Source organism: Neophocaena asiaeorientalis, unplaced genomic scaffold (genome assembly GCF_003031525.2).
Source record: "Neophocaena asiaeorientalis asiaeorientalis breed wild unplaced genomic scaffold, Neophocaena_asiaeorientalis_V1.1 scaffold204, whole genome shotgun sequence".
Lineage (NCBI taxonomy): Eukaryota > Metazoa > Chordata > Mammalia > Artiodactyla > Phocoenidae > Neophocaena > Neophocaena asiaeorientalis.
In genome coordinates this window covers 7,587,106-7,614,583 of record NW_020173922.1, presented here as the reverse complement: position 1 = coordinate 7,614,583, position 27,478 = coordinate 7,587,106, and the positions used below count along the sequence as shown (strand labels likewise).

General features: G+C 41.7%; 1 protein-coding gene across 8 annotated transcripts in view; it reads right to left on the bottom strand.

Moving 5' to 3' along the window:
- The window catches only part of ARHGAP26 (Rho GTPase activating protein 26), a 469,933-nt gene that overhangs the window by 225,457 nt on the left and 216,998 nt on the right, over window positions 1–27,478 (bottom strand). For all 8 annotated transcript variants that reach the window (XR_003004075.1, XM_024752249.1, XM_024752250.1 and 5 more), the window contains one exon: window positions 1,107–1,143. Coding sequence is in view for 7 of the 8 variants with exons in the window: in XM_024752249.1 (XP_024608017.1) it covers window positions 1,107–1,143 (37 nt within the window). In the remaining variant the exon portion in view is untranslated. The remainder of the gene's footprint in view (window positions 1–1,106; window positions 1,144–27,478) is intronic.

The following is a 27,478-nucleotide window of genomic DNA, read 5'->3' as shown; positions in this document are numbered from 1 at the left end:
CGCAGGGAATGACTTGTTTCCTTGAATATTTACTTGAAAAAAAACTCCCCTTGTTCAATTCCTGAAGGAAAAAAAAGAAACATTTTTTCCTCTCCCAAAGGCCTCTTAACCTACCAATAGCAACCATTCCAAATTACTTAATATTTTATCTAAAACTTCTGGTGGAATCTGTATTTTGGAAGGAATGAAAGAAAGAAAATCTCTGTCCTATAATGGATTTCACACACACTAAAAACAGCTCATCCTTTTGTCCACATGAAGAGGTACTTGTTTTACTGACACTACTGGAATTCACGGTAGGGCTACCCTGGAATTTTTTTTCCAAGTGGATTTTACAAAACAAATCTGAGGCAAGGGGACAGAATTTCCTTTGTACTCTGGTAGCAACGTGGCAGGAATTTGTTTTTTCCCCTGTGCACCAAGGAGATAATCAGCCCAAACACTCTAGCAATAGCGGTTTCATTTTAATCCCATCATCTTTACAAGGTTACAGGTGCCCTTGGAACATGATTAACCAGAGTGCTCCGAGCCAGTAGCAGGGGAAATGTGCTGTATATTCTACAGAGGCCGCCCAGGGTCACTCCCAGGAAAGAGGAATATTATTACAGAGTTCTTCATCTCCACTCTTAACTCCCCAAAGTGGCAACAAGGAACACAGAGTTAGTTACTAAGCGATCACTAAGATGGTTCTGGCTCTCCAGTCCTTGGAGCGAGACTGTGAGGGAGGCAAAGTCAATTCTGGTTTCCCACAGGACAGGGCGCTGGGGGAGCTGGGTGTTATCGGATTAAGTGACTTTTAAGTGGTGACTGGAGCTACATTCTTAAGACAACAAAGGATTAACTGAGATAATGTACATAAAAATTCTTTGTACAGTGTGAAGGGTTATACAGTGCAAGATGTCATCACGGCCTTGCCAGTCGGGCTCACTGACCGTCCTGGAGTCACTGACGCCGTAAACTGGAGCAGAAGTAGCTCGGCTGCACTGGAGGAATGGGGAGACCCAACATGCCCACAGCACCTCCTGGTGGTTCTTCCCCAGAACAGCAACTTCTCCAGGCCCAGGCCCACCCCCACCCATAGAAAAGTATCCAAGCAATATACTTACTCCCTTCGCTCTGGCTGTCTTTGTTCGAGTTGTAGACCTGGAAAACAGAAATAACATTTACTTGTGTGAATTTTATACTACCCTACAGGTTCGCTGAAGAAAATCATTACCTTTTCCTTTTCCCTGGTTTGTGCTAGACCAATGGAAGGCAATTCTGGCCCCCAAATAGGAATCCCTTCTATAATTACCTACTTCCCAGTATTTACTTCAGCTCTTAAGTGTGTGCACATCAGAATCACCTCTGGAACTTTATTGTTAAAAAAAAAAAATCATATTCCTCCTTTAATAAAACCCCAAACTTATGTTTGCATATAAACTAAAAAGGAAGAAAAAAATGTAATTAGTTACAAATCATTAAGCATTATTAACTGCACACCAGGCAACGTGCTAAGCAATTCACATGAATTATGTCCAATTATCTATGCAACAATTCTGTTGGGTAGGAACGGTTATTATCACTGTTTTACAGATGGAGAATCTGAAAGGCTTAGAGAGGTTAACTAAGGTCTCACAGCTAGTACGTGGCAAAGTCTGGACAGAGATACATTACAAACTCTTAAGTGCTAACACTGGGGAATGAGACCAATCATTTTTTACTTCAAATACTTCCATAAATTTGAATGTTATAAGGAGAATATATTACTTTTACAATAGAAAACCCTTTAATGATTTATAGAATTCATAAAAGGGAATGTACCCCAATAAAAAACAATGACACACTGAAAGAGTTGGCAAGCTTTTTCTTGTAAAGGACAGGTTGGTAAATATTTTAGGTTTTGCAGGCCAGGAGGCAAAAGTCAAATCAATGATATTATACAGGTACTTGTAAAACAAGAGAGAAGACAAATTTCCACAATTTTTTCTTGACAAAATTCAAAATATAGTAAGTTTTTGAGATACAGGTATAATATTCCTAGCAGGCGAAAATCAGGGTTTCATGGCTCTTTTCAGGGATGCTTGGCTTGGCTCACCCAGGGGTTAAAGAACTGGTTCTCAAGCAAGAGTGGTCAGTACAACCACTTGGAGTATCTTTTCCAAGGAGTACAATTTTTTGAAATACAGACTGACTAATCAGAAGAATAGAATTTTTTATAGAGAAAGGATAACATTTAGCTTAAATAGAGTTCAAAATGTTTCTCATCATGAAGTCAATTGCAAATGTTCATCTGTAAATACCATGTTGAGCTCATGGGCCATACAAAAATAGGTGGTGAGCTGGATTTGGCCTGTGGGCCATAGTTTGCGAATCTCTGATATGCTGACATTATTAAATAAGATAATAAAGCCTCTGCTTTAGAAAAAAAATCATAGTGCCCAAATCTTTCTTTGGTGCTTATGATTCTGTAGGTATGAAAAGGCACAGCATGAAACTGGTCATAACTTAAAAAAAAATAAATAAATAAGGATATTCCAAATCATTGTGATGGCCACTGTTGGTTGAGAGCCACTTATTTAACCCTTTGAGGAACAGAGCCAAGCATCTCTGAAAAAAGAGCCATGAGACCCTAAGGGGACTTTTTACCTGCTAGGAAATATGGGTGAGATGCTGGTCAAGAGCTGGGCAATAGTTCCAACACAGCCCCCCGATTGCCTTGTGTCACTGGGTAAGTTTCTCACCGTCTGCAGGTCTCCACTGCCCCATCTATAAACTGAAGGAGTCAGCCAAGAAGGTCTTTGAATTATCAAACAGATAATTTAACAAACCACTCCATTTTATTATGAGCATTATTCATTTCCTGAAGAAGACTACAAAGACACACAGGCACTTACTGAAGGTCAGAAAGATGAGAATAAAGGGGTTTCTGAACTTCAAGCATTATTGTCTGATGAATGAAAAGGCATCAGTTTATATGCATAAAAGGAGTCAAAAGACTGTGAGCCTGGTATGGCCTTTTTATTTTTTATTGCGGTACGCCGGCCTCTCACTGCTGCGGCCTCTCCCGTTGCGGAGCACAGGCTCCGGACGCGCAGGCTCAGCGGCCATGGCTCACGGGCCCAGCCGCTCCGCGGCATGTGGGATCTTCCCGGACCGGGGCACAAACCCGCGTCCCCTGCATCGGCAGGCGGACTCTCAACCACTGCGCCACCAGGGAAGCCCTGGTATGGCCTTTTGGAGGGAGGAAGGCCAGTGCACTTGGCAACTAGTGCACAACAGAGAAGGGCAGGAGATGAGGATGTGGCAAAGAGAGAGGCAGCGGCACAATCCTGCAGAGCAAAGTGAGTAGCCTCGTAATAGCGAGGACCAGCCATTCCCGGTCGATGGCATGCACTGAAATTGGACAGGTAGGTGAGGGAAACACAGGGGAAGAGACAATATTTGGGCAAGTATGTTTTCCAGCCATCCCTGCTCACTTCATGTCTCCCATTAAATTCCAACTTCCTATCCCAGAGAAACCTGCTCCTGTTTCTAAATGGCAAAATCCAGAAGGAACAACAAAATACAGGGCTTTCAGCCCTCCTTAACTAGGAGGTGAATTTGCAGCAAATTACTTTCTTTTAATGTTTCCTGGGGCTCAGGAGGCCCAGTCCCGGAACACCCAGGCATTCCTCAAATCAGAGAGGCGATATCAATGAGCCAAAGGCACCAGGAACATGTGCCGCCCGATCCTCCGAGGCCAGGCCATTAATCTCTGTCTGGTTTGGGTAAATGAGCCAAGGAGAATGAGTTTGAAATGAAGCTAACAAACCATGCCTGCCAGGACTGCGTGACTACATGGCCCAACAAGGAAGGCCCGGGGTGGGGGAACAGCCTCACCATCACACGGGCCAGATGCTGGCGTGGGAACAGCACTAAGGGGCAACGGCTTTGTTTACCCAGCACTTACCAAGTGCCATACGTGACATCATCAAATCTTTTTAACAGCCTTGTGGGTTAGGTACTAGTGTTATTCCCATTTTACAGGTATGGAACCTGAGGCCCAGAGAGGCTACATAGTTTGTCCAAGGACACAAAGCTGGAAGGTGGTGTACTAGTCTATCTTGCCGTTGTAGGGATGTTCCAACTGTCATTTACTTTTCCAGGCAGTGGCAAATGCACACAACTACCAAGCCATACCAGTAGCCTATGGTTTGTAAATACCTTCCATTCTGGCAGAAGCAGAGGGCATGCGATTTGCCCTTTAGAAATGCTCAGTCTGTTCTGGAGAAACCTTCTTTAGATCTCATAGTAGCCCACTAATGTCAGACTGAGGTTCAGAGACAAGGGCAATTTCCTAAAATAAAAGGTCTCTTTGGCAGTGGCTTCTGTCTTAGGATTGATTAGTAGAGTTATCTTAGGTTTGTATGCCTTCAAGTAAGCCTCTCAAGAGCCTTTGTCTTAAAAGGACAGAACTCAAATCTCCAGGATCAATTCAAGGGGACATGAGTCCCTCAACAATTCCTGAATTATGGCTCCTAGGAAGAATAAATCAGTTAATACACAGTTTCAACAACCCAACTTAAGCTAAAGTCTAACCATCCCGCTTAGCCAGAGTACTCTAAGACCTGGCCACGTGCAAGTCTCTGAGCCCTCTGGCTTTCTATAGTACTTTCACTCAGGGATGCACTAGTTTCTCCTGAACACTGTGCATGAGAATTTGTTAAATATCCATACCAATGAACGCTTGTTTTCAAGTGCATGTTTCCAGAGATTACATACGTTTACTTTATGTTATCAGGGTCCATCTGAGATTCATTATAAAATAATTACAACAGCAATAACGGATTAATACAAACGATGGTGACAAAAGCCTTATTATGTGTCAGACACCACTCTGAGCACTCTATGTGCATTTATCTTGTTTAGTACTCACACCAACCTAATTATTCCTGACATATAGATGAGAAAACTGAGGCATTAGAGAGGTTAGGTCACTTGCCCAAGGTCAGGCAGCTGGAATTGGGCAAATCCAGACAGAAACTCCTACAGTCTGTCTCCAAAGCCCAAGCTCTTAACCACTAACCACGTGATACATAAGACATGATGATGATGATGATGACGACGATGCTAAAGGTGATGAGATGTCTGTGCAGCTAGGGAAGGTGAGTCACTGGAAGAAAGAATCTGCCACGAGTCGGAGAGAAAATGAAACTGGGAATGGCCTTTGATTCCAGCCTGAAGCATTCACCACTAACCCACGTGACCAGCTGGCACCTAACACAGAAGTAACACTTCATATTCTTTGAACCACAGGGCTCGATTCTGAAGATAAACACCAGGGCAGGAAAGTAGGTCTTTGATACAAATCACAGGGTACTGCAATTCTATGAGTCCTCACCCAGAAGCTATGATGGGAGTACAATTTAATTAAATCAAAGGAGGGTGAGGAAAGCTTTCATATGCTCCCTCTGCACTAAGACGTGATTTTGCAATCAATTCTGTTCACTGCTGAGCCAATTCAATTTACGTGTCCCTAGAGAATTAAGAGAGAATACAGAGTCATTTGGGTTCCCAGAATTTTTCCACGGGTGTCCTTTATTACCATTATCCAGGCCTTACCAAGAAAGCACAGAAAGGAAATTTTTTTAAACTTATAAATTAAAGGCATAAATAGAGCAATAAGTAGAAAAAGCAATCTCACTTCTCCCTCTGACACACAGCTGCATTAGCACTTGGCTACATCACGCTTTGGATCAAAATCAGCACAAAATGAAAGTGTTGGAGAAACAGATTCATGGGCAAATTCACTAAAATCTGTTGCTCATTTTTCAACTGCACTTGAATTCACACCTAAGCTTTGTCATTCCCAGAGGTCTCTTCCAAGTAGCCTGGAACATCTAAACCCCTCCCACCGGCTTGTTCCTTGGATGCACACATGTGGGAACACACAAAACAGAGCTACGTGCCCACACCCCAAAACACTGCCCAAGCTGGTTCTACACCATCAGATATAATTTTTGTCCCTCCTCTCTATGCGACACAATGGATCCACCATCACTAGGACTTGCTCTTTTAAACTGTTTGTCAGGGGTAGCAGATTTGTGCTTATATGCTGCTTAGGTTGAAAGTCCAGATCTACCAGTTAGTGGCTATACAGTCCAATCACTTCACAATTCTAAACCTCAGTCTTTGCTAGTGTAAAATAGGGACATTAATGTTCCCTATCTCTTAGGGTCACTGTGAAAATCAAATAAGAGAATAAATAGAAAACATTTAACACAGAGAGCAGAATACAAATTCTGTGGCCCACAGAGCATTCTGTGAAGATGACCCTTCATCACCATTACCAGGCCAGATGTTGGCATAGGAATAGCACTAAGTGGGAATGGCTTCGTTTACCCAGCACTTACCGAGTGCCATACATGACATCACCAAATCCTCCTCTTTCCTTCTCTTCATATCAATACTTATCCCCTACGGGATAAACGGCTAAGGATGGGTATGTGGTTTGAGGAATACAGTGACATTGGCCTCATTAGCATTGAAATTTAACCAAATGAAACTAATTAAAGGCTTAACAGAAAGCATAAAATCTAACGTCAACTTTAGCAAGAGTTCTCAATGTTTTCTTAAATGGCAGTTAAATATAAAAGTAACTACTCACCACCATCACTTATCCACGACCGATTACGTGCCAGGCATCATACTCAGCATTTACGTGAATTATTTTACATCATACTCCAGCTGATGGGGTACTACCACTGCCTCCGCTTCACACCATCTTGCAGGCTAAATGACTTTCCAAAGGGTACAAAGCCAACAAGTGGCAGCGTCTTCTAGACCAGATCTGTATTGAACCACAACTTCATAGGCCTTCCCCACCCAGTCCCACTTTCCAAAGGAAAAAAAAGCTTGGTGAACAACAAGGAACTCAAAAGAAGCTAAGCAGTAATTAAAATCATAACAACACAACCAATATGTAAGAACAGAATTTCCACCCAATTTAAACATAACAGTAATTCTACAAACTTCCATTAATACAAGTATAGCAGTAACTGAAAACCACAACCAGCTTGAGACACTTTGGGATACCCAAAAAACACCCATCAAGCAAAGAGTACACAGAGGGCAGACAGCAGAAGTAAGAACTACAATCCTGCAGCCTGTGGAACAGAAACCATATTCACAGGAAAACAGACAAAATGAAAAGGCAGAGGACGATCTACCAGATGAAGGAACAAGATAAAACCCAAGGTAAACAACTAAATGAAGTGGAGACAGGCAACCTTCCAGAAAAAGAATTCAGAATAATGGTAGTAAAGATGATCCAGGACCTCGGAAAAAGAATGGAGGCAAAGATTGAGAAGATGCAAGAAATGTTTAACAAACACCTAGAAGAATTAAAGAACAAACACCTAGAAGAATTAAAGAACAAACAGAGTGAACTATACAATAACTGAAATGAAAAATAAACTAGAACGGATCAATAGCAGAATACCTGAGGCAGAAGAATGGTTAAGTGACCTGGAAGACAGAACGGTGGAATCCACTGACATAAAACAGAATAAAGAAAACAGAATGAAAAGAAATGAAGACAGCCTAAGAGACCTCTGGGACAACATTAAATGCAACAACATTTGCATTATAGGGGTCCTAGAAGGAGAAGAGAGAGAGAAATGACCCGAGAAAATATGTGAGGAGATTATAGTCGAAAACTTCCCTAACATGGGAAAGGAAATAGCCACCCAAGTCCAGGAAGTGCAGAGTCCCAGGAGGATAAACCTAAGGAGACACATGCCGAGACACACAGTAATCAAATTGACAAAAAATAAGGACAAAGAAAAATTATTGAAAGCAACAAGGGAAAAATGACAAATAACATACAAGGGAACACCCATAAGGTTAACAGCTGATTTCTCAGCAGAAACTCTACAAGCCAGAAGGGAGTGGCAAGACATATATAAAAGTGATGAAGGAGAAGAACCTACAACCAAGATTACTCTACCCAGCAAGGATCTCATTCAGATTTGACGGAGAAATCAAAAGCTTTACAGACAAGCAAAAGCTAAAAGAATTCAGCACCACCAAAACAGCTCTACAACAAATGCTAAAGGAACTTCTCTAAGTGGGAAACACCACAGAAGAAAAGGACCTACAAAAACAAACCCATAACAATTAAGAAAATGGTAATAGGAACAGACATATCAATAATTACCTTAAATGTGAATGGATTAAATGCTCCAACCAAAAGACACAGGCTCGCTGAATGGAGACAAAAACAAGACCCATATATATGCTGTCTACAAGAGAAGCACTTCAGACCTAGGGACACATAGAGACTGAAAGTGAGGGGATGGAAAAAGATATTTCATGCAAATGGATATCAAAAGAAAGCTGGAGTAGCAATACTCATATCAGATAAAATAGACTTTAAAATAAAGAATGTTACAAGAGACAAGTAAGGACACTACATAATGATCAAGGGATCAATCCAAGAAGAAGATATAACAATTATAAATATATATGCACCCAAAATAGGAGCACCTCAATACATAAGGAAACTGCTAACAGCTATAAAAGAGGAAAGCAACAGTAACACAATAATAGTGGGGGACTTTTTAACACCACATTAACACCAATGGATAGATCATCCAAACAGAAAATTAACAAGGAAACACAAGCTTTAAATGACACAATAGACCAGCTAGCTTTAATTGATATTTATAGGACTTTCCATCCGAAAACAGCAGATTACACTTTCTTCTCAAGTGCACACAGCACATTCTCCAGGATAGATCACAACATGGATCACAAATCAAGCCTTACTAAATTTAAGAGAACTGAAGTCATATCAAGCATCTTTTCTGACCACAACGCTATGAGATCAGAAATCAATTACAGGGAAAAAAACGTAAAGAAACACAAACACATGGAGGCTAAACAATAAGCTACTAAATAACCAAGAGATCACTGAAGAAATCAAAGAGGAAATCAGAAATTACCTAGAGACAAATGACAACTAAAACATGACGATCCAAAACCTATGGGATGCAGCAAAAGCAGTTCTAAGAGAGAAGTTTATAGCAATACAAGCCTACCTCAAGAAACAAGAAAAATCTCAAATAAACCATCTAACTTTACACCTAAAGGAACTAGAGAAAGAAGAAAAAACAAAACCCAAAGTTAGCAGAAGGAAAGAAATCATAAAGATCAGAGCAGAAATAAATGAAATAGAAACAATAGCAAGGATCAATAAAACTAAAAGCCAGTTCTTTGAGAAGAGAAGCAAAATCGATAAACCGCCAGACTCATCAAGAAAAAGACAGAGAGGACTCAAATCAATAAAATTAGAAATGAAAAAGAAGTTACAACAGACACCGCAGAAATACAAAGCATCCTAAGAGACTACTACAAGTAACTCTATGCCAATACAATGGACAACTTGGAAGAAATGGACAAATTCTTAGAAAGGTATAACCTTCCAAGACTGAACCAGGAAGAAATAGAAAATAAGAACAGACCAATCACAAGTAATGAAATTGAAACTGTGGTTAAAAATTTCCAACGAACAACTGTCCAGGAGCAGATGGCTTCACAGGTGACTTCTATCAAACATTTAGAGAAGAGCTAACACCTGTCCTTCTCAAACTCTTCCCAAAAATTACAGAGGAAGGAACATTCCCAAACTCATTTTATGAGGCCACCATCACCCTGATACCAAAATGAGACAAAGATACTATAAAAAAAGAAAATTATAGACCAATATCACTGATGAATATAGATGCAAAAACCCTCAACAAAATACTAGCAAACAGAATCCAACAACATATTAAAAGGATCATACACCATGATCAAGTGGGATTTATGCCAGGGATTCAAGGATTCTTCAATATACGCAAATCAATCAATGTGATACACCATTATTAACAAATTGAAGGATAAAAACCATATGATCATCTCAATAGATGTAGAAAAAGCGTTTGACAAGATTCAACACCTATTTATAGTAAAAACTCTCCAGAAAGTGGGCATAGAGGGAACCTACCTCAACATAATAAAGGCCAAATACGACAAACCCACAGCAAACATCATTCTCAATGGTGAAAAACTGAAAGCATTTCCTCTAAGATCAGGAACAAGGCAAGGATGTCCACTCCTGCCACTATTATTCAACATAGTTTTGGAAGTCCTAGCCACGGCAATCAGAGAAGAAAAAGAAATAAAAGGAATGCAAATAGGAAAAGAAGAAGTAAAACTGTCACTGTTTGCAGATGACATGATACTATACATAGAGAATCCTAAATATATCAACAGAAAACTACTAAAGCTAATCAATGAATTTGGTAAAGTTGCAGGATACAAAATTAATGCACAGAAATCTCTTGCATTCCTATACACTAATGATGAAAAATCTGAAACAGAAAGTCAGGAAACACTCCCATTTACCACTGCAACAAAAAGAATAAAATACCTAGGAATAAACCTACCTAGGGAGACAAAAGACCTGTATGCAGAAAACTATAAGATACTGATGAAAAAAATTAATGATGATACCAACAGATGGAGAGATATACCATGTTCTTGGATTGGAAGAATCAATAATATGAAAATGACTATACTACCCAAAACAATCTACAGATTCAATGCAATCCCTATCAAATTACCAGTGGCATTTTTTACAGAACTAGAAAAAAAAAAATCTTAAAATGTGTATGGGGACACAAAAGACCCCAAATAGCCAAAGCAATCTTGAGCTCACAGCTCATGCAGCTCAATATTAAAAAAAACAAACAACCCAATCCAAAAATGGGCAGAAGACCTAAACAGACTTTTCTCCAACAAAGACAAACAGATGGCCAAGAAGCACATGAAAAAAACAGAGCTGGAGGAATCAGACTCCCTGACTTCAGACTATACTACAAAGCTACAGTAATCAAGACAATATGGTACTGGCACAAAAACAGAAATATAGATCAATGGAACAGGATTGAAAGCCCAGAGATAAACCCACGCACCTAGGGTCAACTAATCTATGCCAAAGGAGGCAAGGATATACAATGGAGAAATGACAGTCCCTTCAATAAGTGGTGCTGGGAAAACTGGACAGCTACATGTAAACTGGACAGCTACATGTAAAAGAATGAAATTAGAACACTCCCTAACACCATACACAAAAATAAACTCAAAATGGATTAGAGACCTAAATTTAAGACTGGACGCCTCAACACTCTTAGAGGAAAACATAGGAAGAACAATCTTTGACATAAATCACAGCAAGATCTTTTTTGATCCACCTCCTATAGTAATGGAAACGAAAACTAAAATAAGCAAATGGGACCTAATGATACTTAAAAGCTTTTGCACAGCAAAGGAAACCATAAACAAGATGAAAAGACAACCCTCAGAATGGGAGAAAATATTTGCAAATGAATCAATGGACACTTTGTCCATTAATTAATCTCCAAAATATATACACAGCTCATGCAGCTCAATATTAAAAAAACAAACAACCCAATCCAAAAATGGGCAGAAGACCTAAATAGACTTTTCTCCAATGAAGAGAAACAGATGGTCAAGAAGCACGTGAAAAGCTGGTCAACATCAGTAATCATTAGAGAAATGCAAATCAAAACTACAATGAGGTATCACCTCACACCAGTTAGAATGGGCATCATTAGAAAATCTACAAACAACAAATGCTGGAGAGGGTGTGGAGAAAAGGGAACCCTCTTGCACGGTTGCTGGGAATGTAAATTGATGCAGCCACTATGGAGAACAGTATGGAGGTTCCTTAAAAAACTAAAAATAGAATTACCATGTGACCCAGCAATCCCACTACTGGGCATATACCCAGAGGAAAACATAATTCAAAAAGACACATGCACCCCAATGTTCACTGCAGCACTATTTGCACTAGCCAGGTCATGGAAGCAACCTAAATGCTCATCGACAGACAAATGGATAAAGAAGAAGTGGTGCATTCATACAATGGAATATTACTCAGCCATAAAAAGTAATGAAATTGGGTCATTTGTAGAGATGTGGATGGATCTAGAGATTGTCATACAGAGTGAAGTAAGTCAGAAAGAGAAAAACAAATATTGAATATTAACACATATATGTGGAGCCTAGAAAAATGGTACAGGTTAACCAGTTTGCAGGGCAGAAATTGAGACACAGATGTAGAGAACAAACGTATGGACACCAAGCTGAGAATTGCAGGGGTGTTGGTGGTGTGATGAACTGGGAGATTGGGATTGACATATATATACTAATATGTGTAGAGTGGATAGCTAATAAGAACCTGCTGTATAAAAAAATAAATTAAATAAAATTCAAAAAAAAAGCTAAGAGCACAGACAGAGAGAACTGACAGCTTTGTCCAGGACTGTGTGGTAGGCAGAGTTTTGAGTAGAGCACCACATTCGAATACTAAGCAAGCTCTATTAAACAGGATTAATGTAGGATCTTTTAGTAACACCCACCAGAAGTTACCAGTAAGACACCCTTGGCCTGTGCAACACCAACCAATCACGGACATGAATTTTTGGATCGAGGAGGCCCTCTCTTCTCATGGTGGTCCACAGGCCACAGTTAGAAAAGCTTTCAAGAATGAACTGTTTGAAATACAAGACATGACACCATAAAACTACTAGAAGAGAACATAGGGAAAACATTCTCCAACATAAATTGTACCAATGTTTTCTTAGGTCAGTCTCCCAAGGCAATCGAAATAAAAGCAAAAATAAACAAATGGGACCTAATCAAACTTACAAGCTTTTGCACAGCAGAGGAAACCATCAACAAAACGAAAAGACAAATCTACGGACTGAGAGAAAATATTTGTGACCAACAAGGGCTTAATTTCCAAAATATACAAACAGCTCATACAAACTCAGTAAAAAAAAAACAAACAACCCAATAAAAAAAATGGGCAGAAGACCTAAATAGACATTTCTCCAAAGAAGACATACAGATGGCCCATAGGCACATGAAAAGGTGCTTAACATAACTGATTATTAGAGAAATGTAAATAAAAACTACAATGAGGTACCAACTCACACCAATCAGAATGGCCATCATTAAAAAACCCACAAAGAACAAATGCTGGGGAAGGTGTGGAGAAAGGGGAATCCTCCTGACATGTTGGTGGGAATGTAAATTGGTGTAGCCACTACGGAAAACAGTATGCAAGTTCCTTCAAAAACTAAGAATAGAGTTGCCATATGATACAGCAATCCCACTCCTGGGCATATATCCAGATAAAACTATAATTTGAAAAGATACTTGCACCCCAAGGTTCATGGCAGCATTATTTACAATAGCCAAGACATGGAAGCAACCTAATGTTTTTCGACAGATGAATGGATAAGAAGATGTGGTACATATATACAATGGAATATTACTCAGTCATAAAAAAGAATGAAATAATGCCATTTGTAGCAACATGGATGGACCTAGAGATTATCATTCTAAGTTAAGTAAGGCAGAAACAAATACCATGCGATATCACATACATGTGGAACCTAAAATATGAAACAAATGAAGTTACTCACGAAACAGAAATAGACTCAGACATAGAGAACAAACTTATAGTTAACAAAGGGGAAAGGGGGTGAGGGGGGTAAGTTGGGAGTCTGTGATGAGCAGATACAAACTACTATATATAAAACAGATAGGGCTTCCCTGGTGGCGCAGTGGTTGAGAGTCCGCCTGCCAATGTAGGGGACACGGGTTCGTGCCCCGGTCCGGGAAGATCCCACATGCCGCGGAGCGGCTGTGCCCGTGGGCCATGGCCGCTGGGCCTGCGCGTCTGGAGCCTGTGCTCCGCAGGGGGAGAGGCCACAGCAGTGAGAGGCCCGTGTACCGCAAAAAAAAAAAAACAAAAAAAAACAGATAAACAACAAGGTCCTACTGTATAGCACAGGGAACTATATTCAGTATCCTGTAATAAACCATAATGGAAAAAAAACTAATTGTTTGAATCTTCAGCCTGTGGGGATAAAACCAGTTTGAAGAGCTTGGAGTAAATGAGGATATGTCTCAACTCGAAGGTTCAGAGCTGGGGAGCTGGGTATTGGTTTCTCCTTCTCCCATTAGAAACAGGCCTCTTGTCACCACAGCCCGAGTAACAGAAGGTGCTCCAGAGAAGGAAGTAAAGTGGCTGCTGCTGCTTTTCTAATTCTCACCTGGCTACGCGTCCTCTGCCTTGCCTTTTCCACTGCTACCGGTATTGCATTTGCTGTCTTAGGGAGGCCCTTTTGAAAGTGAAACCAATAAAAATATATCTGATGGCTCTTCCCAATGACCTGTTCCTGAACAAACATGAAGACCTTGCTCTTGCCCTGCAGAATTACATGCAAAGAGGTTTAGTAACTGGAATAGAGCAGACCACTCAGTAAGTATTGTTTGGATGAACAGTTTGTGGGTAGAGGAATAAAAGAGAGATGGAAAATTAAAAAAAAAAAAATCCTCATGTTGAAGCAAGGAGGACGATGCATTGATGCATCCATCAGACAGAAGAAGTAAGCCAGATCTATCATTTCCAGGTGGGTATATCTCATTCTTCTAAACACCTGGCAAATTCTCTAGGAATCTTTACCTTAGAGAGAAAGGGAAATACACAATTCAGGTCTTATTACGAGACAAGATAAAGTACACTTATCTTATTTGGCTTGACTCAAGGCTGTGAGAATCCCTCATACAGCCATTTATTTTCTATGGGACACCGTTGAATGCTAGCTCTACATCCAACAACTGACAGCAAATGCTACTAATAGTCCATGGGGTCACCAGGAAGGGGTCACTGTAGCTCAAGGTACCGAGGATCCCTCCCCCATGCAACAGAGGCGCCTTAGGACAAAGGCAGTCTCTTGGAAAATGGCCCAGCACAAGCAGCTGTGCTCCCAAAGCCAACTGGATAGTCTCTTGACGGCCCCTGAAGACTTGCTCAGCAACACACCAGCAAGCCAGTGAGTAAAAGTGACCACTTGCTGTTCACAATTATGACAATGACGATGGATAGAAAAACACACTTTCTGTTCTATTAGTTCAAGCATTGCCTGCTGCTTTGCACCTAAGACTATAAAGGGCTTACCTCCTGTACAATTCCTCAGTAACAGTGCGGGGAAGCCAAGTGCTCAGAATACGTGCTCCTGGCTCCCTCTGCTCAGCATCCATGTTCCTCTGTTTCCAGGGACTCCACCCTCATTTTCCTTGGGAGCCACCCCACCACGCTATTGCCAGGGGCTGGGGCTGAGTCCAACTCCATCTTCAGGCTTGGCCAGGGGATCCAGACCTGGTATCCTCGTGTGCATGTGATTCGCCTCAGGCCAAATGCAGTGAACAGGACTTGTTTTTAACGCTTGTTATCACAACTGTAGGGAACTAGGTCTTGTCATGTTGCTAGGAGAGTAGGACACATGCCTGGAGCTTTTGTGGCCAACCCTTGCCACCACAGAGGCAAAGCCTGAGTAGGACAGGCCAAAGGAAAGTGGGGCTGTGATAGGAAGGGAGACCAGATTCTGACGGCGTTGTCTGGGCCTCAGAATGCAGCTCAGTGTCATCCCTGCTCTTTCCATGAGTGAACCAAAACATCTTTTTTTCTTTAATTTGTGTTTCTACTGCTTGCAGCCAAGAGCCACGGCAAATACCAAAAAAACTCACGAGAGAAAAGCCTAGTTAAGCTTCATAGGGAACTCTAGAATGAAGAACAAAGAAAAATAAGCAACAAAGTAGACGGGGAAAGAAAGTAAATTCATTCATCCTTGAGTTCCCCCCTTCCTCCTACCTCACATATCCGTCCAGTAACAAGATTTCTCACCATCATGTATCCTGAATCTATCCCTCATCCCCATTTCTTTTCCTACTGCTTGAGGTCAGGTTTTGTCTTCTCATCTGGATCTCGACATTGGCCTTCTCCCGATTCTCGCTGGTCCCTCTCTCTTCTTCTCTCTGCTCTAATCTATCAGACGCATAGCTCCTCCCAGATGTGTTGCCCTAAACTACAGCTCCGGCTGGAGAAGAGAAGCCTTCAAGACATCACAATACTGGTCTTCAAATACCTGTCTTCAAATAGCTGTCATGTCCAAGAAGGGGAAGACTTACTGCTCTGAATGGAGATGAAAGTCAGGGTGGAGTCCCAGGAAGGCAGATTTCCGCTGGATGAAAATAACCGACAGTTAAGAGCTCTTCCTGGTCTACTAAAGCAAGCAGACTGACTGAATGTCATGCCCACACAAAGGGCTAAGCCCCATTTCGTCCAGAAGGCGGCCCTAGGCATTCCTGGGCTGACACATTCAGCTTCATTTGAGGTTTCATTTATTGTTAGTCTGTCCTTTCACCTGTACAAGACTTGGATGGATTCCAGAACAAGGGGAAATGGAGTTGGTTGAGGCAAAGTAGGTAGACAGAGTGTGCTGAGGGCCCTGGAGACTTGGCATGCGGGCCTGGTTCCATGGTCCTTTTTAGCTATGTGCCTTTGGATGGTTATTTAACATTTCTGAGTCTGTTTTCTTATGATGAAGGACAGCTAAGTAATAATACTTTGTGGGAGTATTGGGAGAATTAAAAATAGTTTCACAGTGCCTGAAAGTGCTCAAAAATGGCATCTCCCTTTCCTCTGCCTCCACAAAGGTTTCCTACTGGCTGCAGACCTCCCTGCCATCTCCTCTCTCTGACCTCTCACTGCTCTAACAGGCCACTCTATAGAATTGAATGCTTCGGGACACAGCTTTTCATTTCCCATTATTTTTTCATCTCCAAATAAATCCCCGGTGGCCAGTTCCGTCTTACACTTCTATGGGGGTCCACCCAGCATCTAACACAGACAGGGCTGGGCATATATTCAGTCCCAGAAATCGCTCCTGACTGAGGGAAAGGAGCTTAAGACCCAGGATGCACGTTCTCTTGTCTGAGTCTTCCTCAGTGGGTCAGAAGCCGGTCATGATGACCTTGATAAGCAAATTATCCTTATAGCGTTCTACTTGGAGTGTTGCTGGCACCTGCTGCCCTTCTCTACGAGAAATCTCGAACGAAGCTGATAGAATTTCAAGGGAAAAGGTGAAACGGCTCCTCCTGGAGCATGCAGGTGGTAGGGTCCACCCAGGGATCCAGGGAAGGGGTAGGCTAATTATTTTAACCTATTTCCGGGCCCGGTAAATTAAGCACGAGCAAAACGTTTCTGGGGTTACTAACACTGAATGTTGTGGGTGAGCGCTTCTCCTCCCCCACAGGACTTCGATTTGCATGCTATACAAACACTGTTGTCATAGTTATAATTCAGGAAGTTTTACTGTTTGACCTCAAGAAAAACTCAACCTCAAATCAGGATAACACTGACTCTCGAGACCACAATAGATCATCAGCGAGTGAGACCTGCCAAATTCCTTCAAGATTCTAGAAGGAACTACTGTATTTGGGGTAACAAGCAAGCAACAAGAAGAGGAAACTCTGCAACATTATGCAATTTCCTTGCATTTCATATTCAGAAATCCTGAAAACCCCTATAAGCAACTTGCCTAACTTTCAACCCAAGATCGGAGTCACAGCCAGTGTAAACAAAAACTGGACACAAAAGAGGAAAAAAGTAATGTACAGAAAACTATTGCAGGCAAATTTTAAAGGCAACAGGAAGGACACAAGCTCACTCGATAGCAAATGCATGACAGTTAAATAGACAGCGTGTGAGGTGACATGTATGTGGAATGTGGCTGGCTCATAATGGGGGGCGTCTTCTGGCTTTAACATTTCCTGGCTTCATGCTCGTGTAACATTAAAAAGGGTGTGAACCCACTAGCCCATCAGCATGGTGTTTCCATGCGGAGAGGAGGGATCACCTCCCCATCCCCCAGACAAAGACTGCAATCTTAAACAGAGGATGTCTTTCTGTGTTCCTCTCTCCCCCAGCTCCTCCCTCTCTCTCTGTCTCTCTCTGTGTGTCTGTGGAAAGTGACACAGCGCCATCAACAGAAGAAGGAACCTTGTTCTTTTTTGCTTTGGGAAACTGCAAATGAGAAACTCCTCGGTCCAGTATACATGATCCCAAAGTAGGAGCATGTGAGGTCCTGCTGCCGGAGCAGGGACCTGCCCAGGAGGAAGGACAGCCAGAGGGTGAGTCACTGCACAAAACCCACCCCTTTCGACTTCCAGTCCCTCTATCCTCCAGAGGACTTAAGGCAAGTGTCTTTTACACTGATCTCATTAATCCTCACAATGTCCCTTTGTGAAGCAGGTGGTGAATTTATTCGACACAGACACAGGTGACTTCTTTCTTTGCCTCAGACAACTGCGAGGTCAGAGTACTGCATTTCTAGATAGATGACTCAAAGCCGAGCTCCCTCAGATGCAGGTCCTATCCTAAATCTAGGAATAATCCCGATGCCAACCCATGCATACACAGCAAGGTTTCTGGGAATAGTCACTCTGATTTCCTTGCTCTGAAGCTTGCAGAAAGGGGATCCCTAGCTCTATGACATGAGGAATCTCTGTATTTTCCTACAATCTCCAAGGAACAGAGTGGGGTTTGCAAAGTAGAAGAGCAGATTCTAGAATTCTTTCTGGTTTTACAGAGGTTAGAAGTTACTAGGCTGAGCCCCTCCTCATCTCCACACAGTGTGAAAGGGAGGAGGTTTATCAAGATTCCACAGGGCTTCCCACACAGTGATGGGAGTAAACGGTAAGGTTGGGACCTTGGAAAATGACCTCCATTCTACAGTTGTTAGCATACTGTTACATTTGCCTTATCACATATCTGGCCATCTCTCTCTCATCCATCAATCCATCTTATCTTTCGACAAATTTTAAAGTAAGTTGCAGACATCAGGACTTCTCATCTAAACCCTTCAGTAAGCTTGTCATTTACTAACGTTCAACATTTATCAGTCTTTGTAAGGCAAAAGTTACCTACAACGAAATTCACAATTCTTAAGGGAGTGGTGACAAAGCCGTATGTGCACGCGCCCTGAACCCCTATAAAAGTAGAGACTTTTCCATCACTTCGGCCAGTTCTCTCAGGCCTCTTTTCATCTTACCCCCATACACACACACAAACACACACACGCATGCACAACCATTGTTCTGTTGCATTTTCATCTGCTCCCACCATTAGTTTTGCCTGTTCTAGAACGTCGTACAAATGGCATAATACTGAATGTACTCTCTATGGCTGCTTTATTTCACTCAACATAAAATTTTTGAGATTTATCCATGTTGTGCCCTAAATTAATACTTTTGGGCTTTTTTATTGCTGAGTAATATTTTATTACTTGAATATATCACTGTTTATTGATTCTCCTGCTCATGGACACCTAGGCTGTTCCCCCTCTTTGGCTATCATAAATAAAGCTGCTCTGAATGTCTTTGTGTAAATCTTTTTGAGGACCCCTATGTTTTTATTTTCTCTCATGTAAATATCTAGGACTGGAATTGCTGGATTATGGGGCAGCCTTTTAAAATTTGTTATTAAATAAGAAACTGCCAAGCTCTTCCCAAATGTTCGTTTTACACTCTCACCAATAATGTATGAGAGTTCTGAGCACTCCACATACTCACCAACACGTGGTATTGTCAGTCTTTTAATTTTAGTCATTCTGGTGGGTATGTAGTAGTATCTCATTATGGTTTTAAGATGCATTTCCCTGATGACCAGTGGTGTTGAGTACTTTTTCTTGGGCTTACTGGACATTCTTAATCTTCTTTCATGAGGTGTCTCTTTAAGCCTTTTGCCCACCTTTTAATTGAGTTGTTCCTTTTATTACTGAGTTCTATGAGCTCTCTCTACATTCTGGACATAAGTCCTTTGTCAGATGTATGCTTTGCAATATTTTCTCCCCTTCTGTGTCTTGCCAATTGACATTCTCAATGGTGCCTTTTGATAAGCACATGTTTGTAATTTTAGTAAAGTCAAATTTTTCATTTTTTGGTAGACCTATTCCTTTCTGTATCCCTATTAAGAAACCAATGCTAACCCCAGATTGCAAAGATTTTGTACTGTGCTTTCTCCTGGAAGCTTTATAGTTTTAGCTTTTATGTTTAAGTTTATGATTCATCTTGAATTAATTTCCCTAGTTCCCCTAGTTTGTAAACATAATTTACAGCTGCTTCTGAGTCATAGCCCGGATTTGGAACTCACTGGTTTAAAATACAAATTTTAGGACCAAGTAGCCCTAACCAGCCTTGCTCCCCTTCTCCCCACCCCCAGAAAGTTGTCACATGGAATTGATCCATATCACCTCTGGGGGTCTGCACACTATTAACTGATATGTGCTCCCTACCCACTCAGCTCAGGACAAGTATGCTGAACTTTGTAAAGACCTATATATACGCTCAAGGCTAATATTCAGGGACACAGCTAACTACATGGCTACCTATAAACTATGATCTGAATAGGCAGGGAGCCTGGGAGCCGACAAGTAGAGTGGTCTCGACCAGCCACTCGCTTCTTGTGTGACCCTGATCAAGCCTCTCCCTCTTTCTGAATCTTATTTTCCTAATCCACCAAAAGAGAAGCTGGAAATAGATCTGCTTAAAAATTCCAGACTCCCTTACTTCCTAACCTTTTTAATATCCCACCATCAAAAATAAATTTCTTTGGGCCTGAAGGGCTCATGTCAAGACAGCATTCACTTTAAGGGTTTCCCATTACAATGGAAGTGTAGCACCTTATATCTTATCAGCAACCTGTTAAATTGGAATTTGCTGACAATTAAGAATGAGGTCCTGTAAGTTTAGAGGAACAGGAAGTAAGGACTGAAAAGGAAAAGGAGGCAGGGTTGGAAGGCTGCTGATCAAAGGCCAGCTCGGCTTACTGAACAATATGGTTTAAAGCTGACCAGGAAGAAAGGGTTTTTATCAGTGTTCACATCAAAAGCACAAAGTACCCAACCCAAGCCTCCCTTGCTCTTCTGCAGAGAGCGCCAAAGCACGCCATACACAGGGCCACCAAGCTCAGTTACGAGCACAGCCAGCCACCAAAGTCAACTGGGAGGGTAAGCCCGCTGGGATCCCCTCCCTAGGGTGCGGACATAAGAGATTAGGATATGCCTTACTTCTGACCTGAATTTGAGAGCATGGCAGGTGAACACAAATCAAAAGCCACTTCTGGGCCCTTTCCTGCAGCTCTTGATATGGCTGATATACACTTGATAGCCTGTGTCCTTTAAATGTTCACTTCGCCTGAACCTTTCCGGCCCAGCTCCCCAGGCAACTCTGCGGGTTCCTCTGCCCTGAGCTAATCTTTCTTAACTTGGATAAAAAGGGATTTGTACACAAATATTATATATGAATATAAAATCATCACAAATGCAGTCATCATAAACATAAAATAATTATAAATATAAAACAGACATACATATTTACACACACAGTTGATTCTCATTATTCACAGTAATTATGTTCTTTAAAGTCACTACAATTAGCAAACCTGAATCACTGCTCCTAGGGGACATGAGTTAGGGTCCTATGAGCCTCTGGTCGCAATATTTTCATCAGCTGATCAATACAGAACCCTGTTTTATGTGTGTTTCTGTTTCAAAACACCTTCTCTAATATATACCATTGATTCATCACCATTGCACTCATGGCTACAGGACCGTAACTGAGGCCTGAACGAAGCTCATCTAACACGTGTTTGCTCCGTAAGGCACATCACAGTCTTCTTCTGCTTAGGAACAGTAGTTGGCACCTTTCGCACTGTGCAGGGGGCCATTTTAAACAGTGAAATCACCAGCAAAAAAGCACAAAAACACAAAATATGTTGTACTAAATAGCGAAAAGAACACTTACTTACAGTATGAGGGCTGAAACAAGAAGCCAGAGGGTCACCTTGTCCACCCTCAGCTGGGAACATGTGTGTTAAGCAACTGAAGTTTTTCTTTGCTCTGCACATATCTGCAAATGACTGTGAAAGCACCACAAGCACTGACTTTGGGGTACAAGGAAGTTTTAGAAAGTAGGTGAATTCACAAATACAGAATCTGCGAATAACAGGGATTAACTGTTATGTACATACACACACATATACATGAAATATTTTGAGCATACATAATAAAACTACAAAATGACTAAAGTCACCCAGGGACTCACGATACAGATTTAACAGATATTAGCAGTCTTCTAAATTTGTTTCTAATTGAGATCTTAAAGAAACTGAGTATCATACCCCCTTAACCTTATCTCTGTCCCTTTCTTCCCCTACCCCAAAGATGGTATGTACCATTCCTACAAGTGTTTCAATACTTCTACTACATGTGCACATGTCCACAGACATTATTTTTATGTTTTTAAAATGTACATAAATAGCTTATACCATACGCTTATACCATACACGTATCTGATCTTGCAACTTGCTTTTTCACTTACTATTATGTTCTTAAGATTTATCCACATTGATACATGCAGATCAAGTTTGTTCATTTTATCCACTGTAAAGTGTGCCATTAATAAGCCATCATCTATTTATCCGTAACAATACAGGTTATTCTCAGTTTTTCACTATTACAAACCACGCTGCAGTAAACAACCTTTTTCCGTGTCTCCTTTTGTACTCATGTGTGAGTTTCTTGGCAACAGAGTCAGCAAAATACAGCCCGAGGGTCACACCCAGTCAGCCCTGTGTTTTGTAAGTAAAGATTTTTTGAAAACAGCTATGCTCAATCACAGATTGTCTGTGGCTGCTTTTGTGCTACGACAGCAGGGCCGAGTCGTTCCAACACAGATCATCGTAGGGTATGTGCATGTTCAACCTTACTAAGTTTTGGATGGATTTTCCAATTCATACTCCACCAGCAGCATACTTTGAGAGTTCCTTGGCTTACTCTAAAAATTCCCAAAGCTCCTTCCTTGGCTCTCTTTACTTATCCTAATCTCTTTCCACACACAACACCTGGAAATTTCCACAGCTTTAACAAATGCCTCTATGCAGATGGCTCCCCATCTCTAAACATGTAACCCCAACCTCGCCCTGGCTTTCTGAGGAGCACACCTCCATTTCTCACTACTTGCTGGTCATCTCCATCTCGGAATTTCCCTGAACCTCAAACCCAACATCTGTTCCTCCTCTCACCACCAAGAAGGGTTTCTTGAGACAATGGGAGGAGTAACACCTCAAAACTTGTGAACAGCGGCTAAATTAGAACTCATTTTCAGTTGGCTGATACAAGGCCATTTAACAGGAAGAAGAATACACAAACCTATTTTCACACAGCAACTCTGCTCCTTTCTAGCTGTGACACCTCTCTGTGCCTCACTGTCCCACCTACTAAATAGGGATTATTCCACCCAAACCGAAGGATGAGACATCAGCAGGAAAGCTGCTGGCATAGTGCCCAGCACAGAGTACATGTTTAGTAAAATGCTCAGTAGTTAATAATCATTGTCTTGGTTAACGGCATCACTTTAATCTCAGTAACTTGGACCTAAAAGCTGAAAATTCTGTCTTTTTAGTCCCACATCTAATCAAGTGACAACTATATTTTGTTTTCAAAGTGATGACCATATCCATTCCTTCCTTTTTAGTCCCAAGACTACTTTTGGGGAGTTAGTACCTCTTACTTGGAATGTCTTCAAACTGGTTTGACTTTTGCCCTCCCCCTGCCAACACGTCCTTCATGTAGCCGAAGCTCTGAAATCGCTTCTGCTCCAAAACCTTTATGGTCAGATCACCCCTGACAGTATAATGTCCAAATTTCTATGTGAGGCCTCTGGCAGGCTGGCCCCAACATTTCTATCTTACTTCCTATTTTCTCTTTCCCGACCTCATGCCCCAGCTACACACAACAACTGGCTATTTCCTACATCTGCCCCAGGCTGTTCTAAGAATCCTTGTTCTTGTATTTCTGGCCAAGAAATCCCTTCTATTCATCCCTGCCTAGGCAGGGCCTTCAAAGCCCTACTTATATGTGCCTCTTCTCCGAAGCTGTCCTTAAATCCCTTGTCTAAAATCATCTCTTCTATTTCAAAACACTGTGTTCACACCTCACATGCATCACTTCCACTCTGAAATAAAGGCAAGGCGACAGATTTATCCCTGTAGATCCCAGAGGCCCTTGTGCACAGCTGGCATTCAATAAACATCTGATGAATGACATGATGAACCAAAGTCATTTAAAGTTCTGTCAATGCACATCCTAGACTCAGTTTACATTAAGCTCAGTTAAAAAGTGCCAATCCAATCACCCAAACAAGTTACGAAATTAAAAATGATTCTAGGACTTAGAGAACCCTTCAAATCTGGGAAGAGCAAATTGCCGTCTGTATCAGCATTTTAAGTATCAAATTGCTCACTTATAGTTTTGCTCATACCAAGAAAGTTAAGCAGTCAGCATCAGGGCAAGGCACAGAACCTAATTTCCTCACTCCCAGAAGTGTGTCAGCCATGAAAAAAAACAGCATTGCTTAAAGCCGTGTGGCGGCTCACGCAGTTTCTTCTATGGCAGCTGCACTTTACATACTCCATGTGCTTAAAAATCACTGCTACCGGGATTTCCCTGGTGGTTCAGTGGCTAAGACTCCACGCTCCCAATGCAGGGGGCCCGGGTTTGATCCCTGATCAGGGAACTAGATCCCACATGCCACAACTAAGAGTCTGCATGCGGCAACTAAAGATCCCACATGCAGCAACTGAAAGATCCTGCACGCAGCAACGAAGATCCTGTGCCGCAACTAAGACCTGGCACGGCCAAATAAATAAATATTTGTAAAAAATCACTGCTACCCTTCTTAAATCATCTTGGAGCACTCTGTGATAATTATAATCATCTGGAGAGAAAAAAATCAAGGTAGGTCTCCACCTTACACTGTTTTGATGCCAAAACAAATCTCAGGTGAATATCTACCTTAGAATGGAGATGCATTCAAGCAAAGATAAAATACTTAAAGTGGCTCGTAGCCTTAATATATAAAGAGCTCTTATAATCAGTAAGAGAAAGGTAAATAGAAAAACAAATGGAACACAGGATAAGCTATTTGCAAAAGGGGGACAAGTATTCAATAAACATGGAGAATATTCAAATTTGACAGAAAACAAACTGAAATTATAACAATGATATTATTTTTTCGTTTTTGAAAAAATTAAGATTTTTTAAAAATGGTAACGGTATAGATGTGGGCTCAAGGAAACAGACGTTCCCGCGTGTGACTTACAGAAGTATAAATTGACAGTCTTCATTGAAGAACACGCTTCAAAAATGGATCCATGTGTTCACCAAGTATGACACTTCTATGAACTTATGCTAAGGAGAGAATCACAGACAGAAGCCCACAGAGGAATTTTAGTGAGTACGTAAACCTCCCTGATGTTATATGTAAAGTGTTACGTGTTTATACATTTCTCTGAGGAGAGGGCACACAATTTTCTTAATATCATCAAAGGAGTTTGTAAGTCACCCGAGAACTTCTGGTTGTGGAATAACCTTTAGAAACAAGGTGTGATGGACACTGCTAACTGTCTATAAAATGTCCATTCTTGCCTTCTTCCTTAAGAACTGACCCCTGATTATGTAGAAGCAAAACGTCATTCAGCTGAAAACACTACAATTCTCTTAGGTAGGAATGTGAGTCAGGTCCAGCCAAAGAGACACAGCAGATGCAAGCTGGGGATTTCTGGAAAACTTCTGTTCCTCTGACACACACATCAACTCTTCTTTCTTCCATCCTTCTCCCTGCTTGAACCCTAGACACAAGGCAATGAAGTGCAGCAACCGTCTTGCAATCATGAGGTGACAAGGAAGACAAAAGCTTACACCCTAAGGATGGAGGAGCAGAAAGATGGAAAGAATCTGGGTCCCTGAAGGCTTCACAGAGCCACCCATCTGTCCCAGACTGCCTACCCTATGTCTTAAAGCCTAAATATCCCCCATTTCATTGGGGGATTTTCAGTTGTTGACAGCAAAACTCATGGCTAAACTAGTACATATGAGAAAAATATAGTAAATTAAATGAAAATCCTACTTACAGTGCAGTATGTGTAAAGTGATCCATTTTGTTTACGATAGAAAAAAACCTTGAAAACACAAACGTCAAAAAGTAGCCCCTATTCCCTGTGAGTGAGATGAGTGATACTCATTTTACTCCTTATGCTTTTGGTCATTTTACACATTTGACCATTTTTAAAACAACAGAAACAAAGGATTAGCATCTTTGAGCCTGATTCACCATAGAGTAGCATGGAGAATCAGCCTCAGACATCAAGGACAAACACAATTATCTCCCTTCCAGATGAATTCAGATTCCTTCCTTCTATTCCCCAAGGAACTCCACCGGTCTGCCAGGCTGTATAACTGCGTTACTCCTGTCCTGCTGTCCTTCCCACTCTTCCCCGTTTAAACAGCAGAGTTTCCCTGTAAAGTCTGAACAGTAGTGACAAACCCATCCCACCAAGAGACATCCCCTCTCCTGCCCCAGAGGGGAGCCAGCAGCCATGTTTAGGGGATCACTGCCCTGATTCTGCTCTACTACTCTAATTTACACAGCTAAATGAAATGATTGTTCTCATTAAAAATGAGCCCATGTCTTATTGCCAGTGCAGGCATTCTCAAGTGCTCCAAAGCTGAGTTTGCCTGGGCCAGCAGCCAGCCATCTGCACTGCTCCAACAGCTTATGTAACTTGCTGGGTTTCCACCTTTGGCTTGGGGTATGAGGAGGAGTGTGTAAGGCAGGAAACAGACTTAGATGGAGCTGTCAGTCCATCATGTCTGAACAGCCTGCTAAACATTTGGTCACAGGGCTTTTTTAGCCTTTGAAAGCAACATAAAGTGAACTGGATCGAACTAGCTTACATGCAGCAACAGCAAAAAAAGGAGTCTCAGGTCAAATGGAATGGAGAAAAGACTTCTGAGTGGGCTAATACAATGAGAGCCTCCAAGAGTCCCTTTTCTATGTCAACAGCCTACAGAGTAAGATACAGGCAGATGCATAACTGTAACAGACGATAGGAAAATGGGACTCTTTCCCTTAGTCAATAACTTCTGAAGTTTAAAAAGGAGGGGGGAAGTGGGCTTCCCTGGTGGCGCAGTGGTTGAGAGTCTGCCTGCCGATGCAGGGGAAATGGGTTCGTGCCCCGGTCCGGGAAGATCCGACATGCCACGGAGCAGCTGGGCCCGTGAGCCATGGCCGCTGAGCCTGCGCGTCCGGAGCCTGTACTCCGCAATGGGAGAGGCCACAGCAGTGAGAGGCCTGTGTACCGCAGAAAAAAAAAAATAAGGGGGGGGGAAGTGCTGAATTAGCTCTAAGCCAGGTTGGGGTGTGCTGACACCATATGTGACTCAAGTACCTTCCCCCCAACCAGGGACAAAGGCAACTCCAGTTTGATTCTGGCCCGCAGCTCTGGAGGAGGAGGAAGTAATTAGTCCTTTTAAGTAGAAAGTATACAGAAAGATCATGTGATTGAGGATAATTCTGCCCTGGAGAAGAGTAGCCAACCCGCTGCTTATAATGATTACCAGGAGCACACTCAGCCCTTCAAAGAACTTGCCAAACATTAACTTGTACCCTACCTAATAAAACAGACGTTAGGAAA